This window comes from Populus trichocarpa, chromosome 5 (genome assembly GCF_000002775.5).
Source record: "Populus trichocarpa isolate Nisqually-1 chromosome 5, P.trichocarpa_v4.1, whole genome shotgun sequence".
Taxonomy (NCBI): Eukaryota; Viridiplantae; Streptophyta; class Magnoliopsida; order Malpighiales; family Salicaceae; genus Populus; species Populus trichocarpa.
This window is the reverse complement of record NC_037289.2, coordinates 11,042,675-11,056,382: the sequence shown is the minus strand read 5'-3', so window position 1 is coordinate 11,056,382 and position 13,708 is coordinate 11,042,675. Positions and strand designations below refer to the sequence as shown.

Genomic DNA, 13,708 nt, shown 5'->3' with positions numbered 1-13,708 from the left:
AAATTAGACGTTCCCGTGTGATATGATTTGATGGGTTAGAAGATTAGGAATTTCTTTTTCTTCATTTACACAAGATTATGTCCAAGTTTCGAACCCTTAAAATTAAAAGACCTTATCCATCTTTAGATAGCCGTAGCTTAAAATGTAATAGAGAGTATACAAGACAAATTAAAAACAAAATCTCCATTTTCAACCTAAATTTAAATGTCTTTCTAATGCTTATAATTGCATTTTGACTCGAAATATAAAGTAATGGTAAGTTGGAAAATTGAAAGAACACACTGGTTGGACAAAAGGAAAACAATCAATTATTTTATAAATAAATAGGGAAACAAAATGGTTTATTAAATCCAAGGTGCATCTTAATGAAAAGTGAATCATCTATGTGTTGAGTGCTCATTGAGTCTCCTCCAAATCTACTGGAATCATAACTTGACCAGCATTTTTGTACAAAGTTCCATGCACCAAATCTGGCTACCAATCCTCACTGCAACTCCCCGACAGGTGCCTCATTGAGCCATAGAAAATGGATGAAATCATACAATTTTGCGCTTACACTCACCTGCAAAGCTTTCAAGTTAACATTCCCATGGTTGCAGCCATCTAAAATTACAGAAGAAAATATTCACAACAGACAGAAACATCACCTTGTATGGTGTTGGGTTCAGCCGCCTCATGTGATCAGGACGCATTATCTCAAGCTGCTTGATACAGCGATCTCTAATGTCCTTGAGAGGAGGTAAATCTTCTCTTGGTTTATCTGCAAGAAACAAAAATTCATTGTAGGCTGCATGGATGAAGTAAGCTGAGCCTGTTGGTATAGTCTGTGGACAAACAATGTTCAACTTGGGTGTGATACAATGCTGAGTCCTGAAATTTCATCTTAACTACAAACCAAATCATTGCATGTTTAGAAATAATCATGTCTTATATGTGCTAGCCTTTGTGAAGATGCAAATCCCCAAAACAACTTATTCAATAATGATCTCACATGCTTAAGTTCCACTTGATTTAAGTTATTTTTTTAACTTTTGACTGGTAGAAAAGTCATGGATATGTTTGTTAGAAACAACTTTTGGCTTTAAATTAAAAATGTTTGTAATAAAATTGAGTCCAGATTTTAAAAACTTCAACTTATAAATTCTAACTTATACTACCTCTTTTTTTTAAAAAAAAAAAATGCTTTAGGTCAATTTTACCAAAACATAATTCTAAGTTAAAGTCATTTTAACTTATTTTTATCATAAATTATTTATGAAAAACGATTCATAATTAAAAAATTGTTTTTTCATACGTTAGGCTAAATGGACCCTAAATATGTTTAGGTCATAGAAACCCCTACCTGAGCTCCCAGGCCAATAACACTTTAGAAGCTCCTCAACCTGCTGTGGAACCACATACGCTCTCTTGGATTCATTAAAAGGATGGCGACATAGTATCCGTTCTCCCACCTGAAAGTTCAGAAAAGGAAGAAATTTTGTTTTTTCCTTCATCCAATCACCATAACGAGTCAACTCTATCCAGACAAGCAGCTCAATCACGTGTTAAAAAGGGGACAAAAAGTGCATGGCATCAAAAGTTTGTGACCGTTGATGTTGATGTTGATGAGGAACTCTTATGACCAACCTAGTAAAACTAATGTAAAAATCAATAACTGAGATCTCACCAGACTCTGCAGTCCATTATATTCTAATATTTGCACTCACAATTTAATTTTTTATATGAAATAATAGCAACAACGATTTGGAATACCAACCCCTCAGCTTGCTCAGGGAAAAAATCTTTGATAAAATGATCATGCCAGCACTCTCAGAATACATATTCATAAATAACACAATATATACAACAATGGTGGTGGTACTTGGCGTAAATCAAAGATTTGAGCACACGGAGCACTTTGATGATAAATCCATTAATCAATGCACTACCTTTGGAGATGGTTCATTTTCCCCTGTCATTATGTCCACCAGTGGGTAGCCTTCTCTTCCATACAATCTATAACTCCGTTTTTTGCATGGTATAGAAACCTAGTAAAATAATGAAGGGGAACAAAAATCAGTGATTCAATAAAAATTAACAGAAGTTTCTTTGACTTGGATCAAACCTTTGAAACATCTTCAGAAAGTTTGATGCGAGGCTGATTGTTTATTTCAACAAGCTTGAAGACACAACCCAAAGCAGCTTGAGCATAGCAAGTTACAAGATAGGTTCCGATTCCATATGCATCAACTTCATGACCCTGTGCAGCCAAAAAATGCTATACCAATTAAAATTGAGGTCCAACAAAATGCACATCTGCCTTTTTCTTCTCTGTTGTCAAAACAGTTTCATCATAAACATACATGATTTAACATACTACGACGGATAAGCAACATAAATTATTAGTAAGAGCAATTTACAACTATTTGTTGCTTCCAGGGTGTTTGGGAATATGACAGCGGTTGCTTTTCAAAGTGTTTTTCGCTTGAAAATGCATCAAAATAATTTTTTTATTTTTAAAAATCATTTATGATATCAGCACATCAAAATGATCTAAAAATACCAAAAAAATATTAATTTGAAGCAAAGAAAAAAATTAAAAATTTTCAATTTTTTTCGAAAGCACTTTTGAAATACAAAAATAAACAAGCTCTCAGAATAATGGAAATTTTATTCATGCTGCTGTAACACATTTGAAAACTAGATCAGCAACAATTTTGGCATTTAATGTTTGACCAAAATATTTTTCAACTAAATAACTCTCCAACATAACAAAATACATAAATTCGTAATTTTGTGTTAAGAATTTCCCATGTGGAGAAAAGGCATGGAAGCAGATGCCTAAGGAGTGTTGAAAGGCACATGAAGATAACAACAGAGCAGATTATGTAGGGCATTGGATGACGGATTATGAAACCACACATTATGTGGCTTTTTTAAGTTTTTATCTTTAGTAGTTAAGAAAAGTTTTATGAATAAAGATCATAATTCATGGTGTAAAAACTGAAACACAATATTTTGAGCCCTTTCTGTATTTGAAAACTGTATCCCATTACTTACTGAATTATCTCAGTTAAATGTATAAATTGCCCCAGGCTTGAAGTAAAATTAGTGGCATTCAGCTATGGCATCTTAACATAGCATGCAGCTAAGTAAGACAGCTCTGATGCCAGATATTTGTCAGAAATTTTCGTGGTTGCTCAGCAGCGTATGATCATGCCAGGAGCAAACCCACAATGCCAGAGAATTTTCATGTGAAACCATTCTAAAACATGCTCTATAGAATAACTAATCCCTTCACTGAGCTCCAAAACAGGAAACATAAGTAATTTGCTCAGAGCACCAGAGCAGTTTTATTGCAGAATGATTACCTGTTTGTTTAAAGCATCTAAAGTTTCCTCATTGAGGTCATTACTAGCAGTAATGCTCATCTTTCCAAAACCAGGAACTCCAAATTCTTTCTCAATGGCTCTAAAGAACTTCCGGGCCTCACAAGACAAATATGCTAGATCACCAGAATCTAATCTAATGCCTACCGCTTTATATCTGCAAAGTAAACCATCTAAAATCACCAGTGTAAATTGAGTACTATTAAAAGGTCACCATGGAGGAACAATAAAACATTTTCAGAAAGCTATGCAAATAAAAGACTAGACAATTGAACCACAAGCTAATGTGACATTGATTAATGATGAATGATATCTGGAGTTTTCTCATCAATGCCTTTGGTTTAAGATAGAAATTGCTGTTGGAGGTGAATCATTGGAAATGGCTGTGAGAAACTGATGCATCGAGCTCTGGAAAATGTTGCATGAAGCTTGTAAAATGTAGCAAATTGTTAAACTGTATATTGCAAATATCTGGTTGAATCCTGAATCACAGGAATATTCAGTTAAAGCCCCGGTTGAAGGAAAAACAGGGCCAGGGCCAAAGGAGGAGATACCAAGACATTGGTATAAATCAATAGGATGGCAGAAGCCATCTGTTAGATGTGAAGACATGTGATTTCAATGTTGGATAGGTTTGTGAAACTGAAAGCATTAACCAAAGTGGAGGCAGTGTCACAGTTTCAGAATATGAGATCTTGGTGCTGCCATTCATGCCTGCTACGGGCCTATTTGAAAGTGTGGTAGAAGTTGTTTTTCAAAGTGCTTTTTACTTGGAAATACGTCAAAATCATGTTTTTTTATTTTTTTAAATTTATTTTTGACATCAGCACATCAAAACAATCCAAAAACACCAAAAAAATTAATTTGAAGCTAGAACAAAATTCAAAATTCAAAATTTATTTGGCATGGTTGGACCGCAATGCCAAATAAAGCCTAATAATTTGAATTGCCTAATATTGGCATTGAGCTTTTGAGAGAGATACTATTACCCAAACATGATGAAAAGAAGGGAATGAGAAATTTAAGGAAAAAAACAAAGAAAAAACTGTATGTTTCAGTACTCATGATAGTAGAAGAAAAAGGAAATTTTGCTTAGTAAGAATTCCAATACACTCATAAACCTTATGACTTACCCAAGATCATTAAGTGCGAGAGCAACTGCACAAAAGTTAGGGATTCCACTCCTCATAACCTGATAAAGAAAATAAACAGATTAAAAAAACAATCTTAACTGCTATAAAGTGATAATTAATTAAAGTAACCACACCACTTAAATTTTAAGACAAAAGTTCAGAATGCAGCAAAAAGAAGGTGCAACATATAATTAACCTTTGCTGGTCATGGAAACATTATAAGAGTTCTTGCACCACTTCATAATGGAAAAGTTTAGAGTCTATTCTGTAGAATGCCACATGCTTGATGATGCAAAATATAAACATCAGCATTTTGAGAAGAAGAGTTATACATAATAGAAAGCAGAGGTGAAATGGAATAAATTTCAGAGGCTATAGACCTTGATAAGATTTCCCTTCATCTTGACATTCAGATTCTTGGTCACATTTACAGATTACTAGATATATGATTTGTAAAATAACAACTTAGCTTATTAACAAGACAAAGTGCAGGATGCAGGTAAAGACAGCATATAATTAAACTTTGCAGATATTTTGCCTAAAGATTCATTGTGGTTAGGCTACATTGTTTTCTATTTTGGAAAATTAAGGGAACATGTTAACTAAATACAAATTTTCCAAAATAGAAAACAATGGCCTTTTTTTTTAACAAGGACCTTGTTTGGCTTAAGTTGAAAATATGAAAAGGAATGGCCATAAATATTAGGTGAGCCGAACATGACCTTTATTTTAATAGTGGAGAATTTGGAAAAGGATTTGGAAGACAACCATTTCCGTGTTTTCCAATTTTCTAGAAAAATGGAGAATTAGAAAAGATGTTTTCAAAAAACAATTTTCATTCCCAATTAATAACATGTGCTCTTTAGTTTTCTGTTTCTTAGGAAAAAATTCTGGAAAACTTTTTCACAAGTAAATGCAACCTTAATGTCTCAATTCATTCAAAAGAATATGGTTTTTTATAAATTTCAAGATATTGAGTGGCCTAGATGACAGGTGTTTTGAGAAGATGAACTTCATAAACAATGCCTGCAAATTTGAATAGAGTTTAAGAGGTTACTGAAATTTGATCAAACAATTGTTGACTTTGGCTTGTTCTTTACAATATTTCGTGCTAAACATGTACACAGGTTTTCTGTGAGGGATAATCCTGATCACCCAGGATTGTATGTCAATCTTAACTTCAATATTGAGAATCTAAAGAAAAGCACAACATCAACCAGCAAGATGTCAAATCTTGATAAATAAATTGGAAAAAAAAAAGAAAAGGAAAAAACGTTTATCCAGGAAACAGTTATTGACAGATAGGCTTAGTCCCCAGGGAAATGAAACATAGAAGAAAAAACTAAACTCACGTCATATGTGTCAACAAGAGCTAAAAAGCTTATAGGGAACGCCAAGGCATATGAGGTGAAAGCTGCCAGCTCACTTTGATTGGTCTCACCAAAAATACCACGTAATGAACTTGACCACTGCATAGCATGAACCATATTAATCAAACAAAAAAAATTAAAGAAAAAAAAAGTGAAAGGGAGCATAATAAGCAAATGAAGAATGAATTATAGGATCAAGCCATTGTTCATACCAATTAGCTGTCAAGGAAGTAAGAAAATATATTTATCAATGTTAGATATTAAAATGACTTGCAGTGCTAGATTTTCTCAGTGTGATAGTATCTGCTACAAACCATTAAGTTCCTAAAAAACTCAATCTTGGCACGTCTTTAGAAGTAATCAGCATTATTTTCCAAAAACACTATTCCCAAAAACAAAATGCACTTTCTGGAATCTAAAATATATGTAGAACAAGAAAAATCTTTCGGCAGTCTGAATTTAGAGTGAAAAATCACGTGTGCTCCTTCTAGAAACCTCAACAAGGTTATAACAAGTGGAGAGAGAAAGAGAGTGCACTTTTATGATAATATCAAGATTGTTTAACATAAATAAGCTCACATGTAATGCACAAATATAACTGCTAGCATAAATAACAGAAGAAGTTTTTCATCTTTTAGAACGTGAAAAAATTGGACCTCGGTCCCTTTTTTTTCATCTTTTTCTTTTTCTATTTTTTTTTAAAGTACGCTAACTGAGCATTCTTGATTACACAACTCACATCTATAGAAGTTTCATCAACAAATTAAAAACTTCCATATTTACTTTCCTTGTATTTCTACCCCACACTGACAACAGATGGATCCATAAGCCACACAACTAGTTATCTCAAAATAAATGAAAGAATACTTATTTTGTGTTATCTAGGCAAACATTTTCAAGACGAACATAGGATGAACAACTTTTGACGAATTATCAAAATGAATGCAGAGGGCCATTGAAGAAGACCTGAATTTTACTTAACCATGTCTGAGCTAAACTGACGAGGTCCTCACAACTACTTGATCCATCAGCACTTCGAAGCGACTTGTCTATGATCTCATCAGGGCTCTACAAAGAACTGGATAATTTAGATGAAAGATTGACTAAACCTAAAGCAAGGAAATAATATCATTTAACGCACATTGCATACATGTATAAACATTGGCACAAGCATGTGAAATACCGCAGAAAAAGAAACAGGCCTTAATTTGAGAGAGAAAGAGAGGTGCCAAAAGGAGAAAATTTATCTTAAGAATTAACATTCATGACTGCACAAAATGACCACTATATCATTTTAAGCACATGCATTTAAAAAAAAAATTGTTAATTGAAATGCAACTATGAAGCATATATGATGAAACACACATAATCTCAATTGCACTGAAATTCCCTTTGTAAAGATAAAAATGGATGTCTTATAATGCTCTTTGAGATTAATTGCCAACCATATATGAGCTGACAAATGCATGGGAATGTGTTCCACGCAGAGGTATCCCAAATAACCGTCCAGCTGCAACATTGCTGCCAAAACAAAAGGCAGAAGTAGGCAACTATCAATTAAGATGTCAAAAAACAGCCATAGTATCATGGAAAGAAATGTGATTTTTGCATGCAACTTTATTTATCCATGTTGCATAAAAGAAACCCAAATTATCATTTGGTTGCTAATTACAAAGGCCTACTGGCTTCTTAGAAATTTGTTGCTGACAAATCAGTTATGGGCCAATGCATGGAGTAAAAATGAATGCATTAAAATACCTCCGGCCATATCTCACTCACTCAAAATTCAGAAAAATAATTTTTCCAGCACCATAATGCTATTCCTACCCTATTTTAGGAACAAGGACGGTTTAGGCCTCACTTTAACCAGTTTGAGAGGAAGCAGAAATTCTCTTTGCTATCAAATTCATGAACCAAGTAAACCAAGGTATTTTTCTCAGCTTTGAAGAAGCTCCTTGTCTCAGTTTTGTTCCTTTCCCTGAAGGCACAATGAGATACAATGATTTCGTAAACCATGCACCGAGTAAATCAAGATATTTTTCTCATCTTTGAAGAAGCTCCCTGTCTCGGTTTTTCCTCCATTTCCTAAAGGCACAATTAGAACCATTGAGCTATGTCCACCCAAACCAACCTTGAATCACCTTAGCACATGTTAACTGATTTTGAAGAAATTCATATGCTGAAATTGAGTTGTACACTAAAAACTTTCTTGTAGTTGATAATCATAGCTGTGTTATCTACTGGCTACTACTCCCTACTTTAAGAGTCTGTTGTCAGGAAGGATGGATTGGGAGAAGGACAGGGAAGAGAGGAGAAAGGATGGAAGGATGGTTTACCATCCCTCTAGTAGTTTGGCTAACAGAGGAGAAGGATAAGAGTCAATCCATTCAAATTGAAAGCATTGAAAATTATAATCGAATAGAAGGATAGGAGCCAATCCACCTAAATTGTAAGGGTTGGAAATTATAAGTGAGGAAAGATTCTTTGGATTCTTATCCTTCTTGCCAAATGATATATACACTCCATCCCTTCTCTCCAATCCCTCCCCCTCCTAACAAACAGAATGAAAGATTATATTTGGATTCAAGAAATATTAAAGTGGCTCTTAACATGGAAAGATAATGCTTAAAATGAATCATTGTTGTATGATTAGAACGCATAGAAGTTTACCACTCTGAGGATCCATCCATAAGAGAGATGAATCACTGCATGATACAAAAATGCAGCAACTTAAATGTTTAGAATTACCTTGTTGCATCAAATCCTCCAAGGTAGCAATATTTTGATGCTGATATCCCACCATCAGGTCCCTACGCATAAAATAATAAGCTTTCTCAAAAAAGATAACTCAAGCCAGCTTTAAAACATAAAAAGGAATCAAAATACAGTCAGCAACCTGAGCCCGTCGAAGCCCAAACTCAAGAAGCATTTTTGATTTTCCAGCAACAAATCGATGCCTAGCTGCATTTGTGGCCACTAAAGATGCATAATTGACAAGATTCACTAATGGGGTTTCCAGCAATTGCGCCACCTACAACATCATTAAATGATTAAGATCAACTTGAGAGAAAATGGTGCATGGTAAACCATGAACAAGAAAATAGAGGAAAAAACAGTTTGATGGTACTCACAGCAATTGGTCCTTCTATTCTTAGCAGAGGTACCTTGGGGAAGACAACTGAACCCTCTGCAATGGAATATACTTCAACTTCTGAGCAGTCCAATCCTCTAAGATAATCGAAGAAACCATCCTGCCAGATCCTATATTTAGTTCTTCTCTTCAGAATTAAAAGAGAGTTCCCATGAAACACGAATTCTAGAAAGAGAGAAGTGCTCTCATCACATGCCTGAACTTTTCCAATTTTTACTCTACAGCATAAATTTATAAATTATTTTGGCCTGAGTTGAAGATTGTTACTGGTCAGCCTCGTTTACCTCACATGAACCAGGAAGACTTTCACGGATGAAAGAGATTTCATCCTCGGTAAACTTGAAATTCGCAATTAACCTGATGCATTCTTCTAAACCAGCAAAGACTGTATATTCGCCACCAAATGGATTCTTCCGAAAATATAGATCGAACCTGAGAACCGCATAACACAAACATTAACGAGCTCCTTGATCAGTACATTCAACCATAAGTATTAGCTTTGCAATCTGGAAACGACTGCATACCCACAAGGGGATCTGCATAACCAGAAGCCCAAAGATAAAATAAAGCACCCGGCAAGCTATAAGACTGACATAAACACTTTGAAAGTGCTTTCAGGAAGACTTACTAGTATTTGACCAAGGCCTTCCTTACTGCCTTAATTGTTTCGTTTCGAGGTTAAATTCAGGTCGATGAATTATGAGATAATTACCTTCTTATACTTTAATAATCTAAAGTCACATTCTAGGATATCCTTGAATTTTAAAAAAGAATGGCCGCCCTTAGCATGATATCTTCTTCCAACTAATTACAAGGTGTCAAATTCTAATTAATTATTTATTTATTTATCCATTAAAAATGGAAACTTGACAAAGACTTCCAAATTCAAATGAAAAACCCCAAAGAAATTAAATTATCTTAGCAATTTTTCTTTTTATTAAAAAAAGCGAAAGAATTTCAAGTTTAAAGCAAAACTCCAGTTGAAAACTCGAAAGTAATCAGGCAAATTAATTCTTCAGTCAAATTTAATACTACTGCTTTGATAAATAAATAAACCAATTATACAATGTAATTAACTAACCGATGGAATGTTAATTTAGTAGGATTAAGGAAAAAAAACAGCTAAAACTCCAATTCCCTCAACCACCAAATAATAAATAAATAACTAAAAGAGAATCTATGGAAAGGAAAAGAAAAGAAGAACAAAAGCAAAGCACTTACACAGCTCGCTCTTGATGTTTATTGGCTTTCCAATAAGCATAAGCCATTGTAAACTGATAAAGGTCCGTCAAAAGGGGTGTTACCATCGGGTTCGTCGGTCCCTCCACAACCCGGCCGGAACAATTCCCATTCGCTTTCACCTGCTGATCCATCTCTGTCTTTCTTTCTTTCTAAGGCTCTGCTGCTTCTATGTTCAGCGATGCATATATACAAATATCGTGTGTGTAGAGGGAGAAAGAGAAATACCGTACGTGAGAGAGAAGAAAAGAAGAGGCGTGGGTGAAGTGAGAACTGACTGTGGAGAGAAAGAGAGAGAGACCGTTAAAAACCAAGGGTGGTGGTGGTGGTGGTGGTGGTGGTGGCGGCGCCGCCTTGTGGAGCTGGAATTTTGTTTCAACGGGAAAATGAAAAAGAAAAGGAAAGCAGCTGTGGAAAAGATAAGTGTTGAACACGATGTACTTGTCGTCTTTTTGTTCGATAATTCTTGGAAACCGATACCACCTGGCCTTTTTCCTCTCTTTTTTCGATCTAAAGAGACAACTGTAATAATAACAATAATAATTAATTAATCATGTCAGAAAATTATTTGAGATTATAATAATAATTAGAGTTTAAAGTATTTTTTCTTAACAATATATTAATATAATATTATTTTTATTTATTAAAAATTATTTTTAATATCAACACATCAAAATAATTTAAAATTATAAAAATATAATTTTTTAAAAAAAATAATTTAGAAAAACAACCGTGTTCCAAATACTATCTAAAATCATGTTTTTGATAATGTGTGTTTGGTAGCATGTAAAAAAAAATTTTAATTAAAATAATATTTTTTTAGATTTTTTTAATAATAAAATCAATAAAAAAATATTTAAAAATTATTAATTAATATTTTTTTAAATAGAAATAATTTAAAAAACAGGTATAACCATGAAAACAAATATTATCTTAATTAAATCAACTCTAGGCTAATTTAATTGCTTTCATCAAACCATTTTACTATTGTATAGTGGATGGTGCCGAATGCGATGGAAATAGCTAGTCGGACGATCTTTAATCACCTTTTAATAAAAGTAAAGGAATTAAAAGTTTTGAAACTTCAAATGATTTATCGTGTTCCACCAATATTTAGTTAAATTATATTATATATTATATAATCCACTAAAAGAATGGTACATTTTCATCTTCTTTTTTTTAATTTCAGCCTAGATTTTTTTTCTTTTTTGATTTGAATATTTTTTATCTAATTTCAAGAGATAACATTTTAAATTGTTGTAGAAAAACATAATTAAAAATAAAAGGACTACAGTCTAAAATATGAGAAAATACATGGTCAATCTCAAAAGTTTTTGATATTTTCACTTTCATTCAAAAGTTCATTTTTTAAATTCTGAATTTGAAAAAGATAAGAGAAAAACTCATTAAAAAACAACAAGATTGTCAATACACCATGATTCGACCACTAAAAAAAACTATTTTGTGTCAATGGGTTCCGAGGAAGACAAATCGAGTTTGGTTTTGAATTTTAGGATTCAATTGATTTTTTTTTTTTGAGTAATTTTGGGGTGTTTTAGGGTTATTAAATGGCTTATATAGGTTTTTATGATATTTTTGAAGTGTTTTTGGATGAAATTGGGTTGAAATAGATTTTTAAGGAAACCCCCTAATTTCCCAGGCAGATCAGTGGTGGTCGGATTATGTGAAATATGTGACTTGTCGCGTCATTCACTTTTAAGAAAAAAATAACAAAAAATAGACGCGAGCCTGGCAAGTATATGCATAAGGGTTTTTTTAAAAGGCTTTGAGCGTAAGGTCACCCAGGCCCACATGCTTAGATCTTTTTTTTCTTTTAATGTTTTTTAATTTCATTATTTGATATTTGTTTTTATTGATTTTTTTTTAATTTCATCATTCAATATTTGGTTGATTTTAAATTGGTCTTCAAATTTTATTTTGGTTTAATTTCTATAAGGTTGTTGTGTTTCAAACAAATATCATGATATTTGGTTGATATTCAATTATGTGAACGTTTATATCATGTCCTTAATTAGAACCTCAATAATCAAAATGTGACTACTAAAATGATCTGATAGGTTGGTATAGTAGATTTTATTGCTAAAAATAGGGTTTAGAGTTTAGACAACGAATTTTGTTCCACACTAACCAATGTGATCCACTAAAAACAAATCTATGCCATAGTATGCATTGTAATTAGAGAAGAAAAAGAATTGAAATCTGATGCTGTCCCCTGGAATATAAACAAGCAAAGTATGACACACTTGAAAAATCATACCAAGGAATCCAAGAATCAAATTCCATTGACTAATCTTGCACCCAACAACAAATGGAGAATATGATAATTTAATCTAGATTTTTCTTTATTATGATTTTCCGTTTGTTTTTTTTTTTATCAATATTAATAGAAAATCTTCATGATTTACAAATGATGTATTTTGATACTATAAATTTATATATAGTATTTCTAAAAAAATATAAAGGATGAAGTATTATAAAAATACTAACTATACGGTATCCATGATAATTTTTCCATTTATTTTTTAAAACCCATCCGAGTGTCGTTTGATAACATGAAATGAAATGAAAGAAATAAAAATACAAATTTTATTCCCACTAAAATAGTGTTTAGTTTAAATGGATGCCATGGAAATAAAAATGATATATTTTATTAACAATACTTAAAAAGTGTAGGAGAAATAATGTTAGTCAACACACACACACCGTAAACACACACTCATGAGCAATATGAATTCATTATGCCCATGAGTCTTTTTTTTTTTCCATTTCTTTTCTTTGTTTAAAAGAAATATTTTTTTTTTCTTTAATTTAATGACCTAATTGAAGGCTTATTTATTTAAAATTGTTAAGAAATAAAAAAAATTAAAAGACAAATGATCAAATTGATAAATGCGGATAAAATTGATGGCATTTTCAAATTTTTTGGAGAAATGTTCAGTTTAGATACTTTCTGAATTATAAAGATTGGGACCCTTTAGTTTTTAACATTAAAAAAAAATTGATTTTGATTTAATTTTTTTTTTCAGTTTTTAGTTTAAAAGATGAGAGAGAAGTCGATGTATTTTGGCAATAAAAAAAAATCATTGTTGATGCCAACTACAGTTACCAAAACTGTTGAACTTGGTGCATGATGTTCTATTTGGTTAGGGGAGTTACACTTAAGTATTTTTAATCATCAAAATGCATCAAAAACACATATTTGGCTCAGAAATATTTTTGGTTTCGGGTTGGATTTCGGGTTGTTGGATATTTTTTTTTAAAAAAAACTTTGGATGAGTTTATCAAGGTATTTTTCTAAGTGTTTTGGATAAAAAAAAATGGTTGAAAATAGAGTTCTTTGGAAAAAAAACATCTACCATAATTTTTCAGCCACCATTGGGAAGGAATAGGCGACACGTAGCCTGTTTTTTTTTAAAATAAAAAAAA

The 13,708-nt window shown here is 32.5% G+C and overlaps 1 protein-coding gene across 1 annotated transcript; it reads right to left on the bottom strand.

Annotated features, from left to right (window-relative positions):
• Positions 1–285: 285 nt before the first annotated feature.
• Positions 286–10,714, bottom strand: LOC7489740 (nicotinate phosphoribosyltransferase 2). The gene is made up of 15 exons (XM_002306441.4): positions 10,244–10,714; positions 9,307–9,454; positions 9,003–9,122; positions 8,768–8,902; positions 8,620–8,681; positions 7,317–7,392; positions 6,838–6,939; positions 5,854–5,970; positions 4,502–4,560; positions 3,351–3,525; positions 2,105–2,239; positions 1,929–2,027; positions 1,343–1,451; positions 648–760; positions 286–562 (listed from the first exon to the last, which is right to left on the bottom strand). The coding sequence occupies exons 1-15, from the start codon at positions 10,393–10,395 to the stop codon at positions 485–487; spliced, it is 1,680 nt and encodes a 559-aa protein (XP_002306477.1). The 5' UTR covers positions 10,396–10,714; the 3' UTR covers positions 286–484.
• Positions 10,715–13,708: the final 2,994 nt, after the last annotated feature.

Excerpts from the sequence above, each read along its gene's own strand:
- LOC7489740 (XM_002306441.4), bottom strand. The coding sequence starts at position 10,395 with ATGGATCAGCAGGTGAAAGCGAATGGGAATTGTTCCGGCCGGGTTGTG. Across the intron at positions 8,903-9,002 it reads GAATAGAAGGACCAATTGCT|GTGGCGCAATTGCTGGAAAC; the intron begins GTGAGTACCATC and ends ATGATGTTGTAG. Across the intron at positions 5,971-6,837 it reads CATGGTTAAGTAAAATTCAG|TGGTCAAGTTCATTACGTGG; the intron begins GTCTTCTTCAAT and ends CATGCTATGCAG.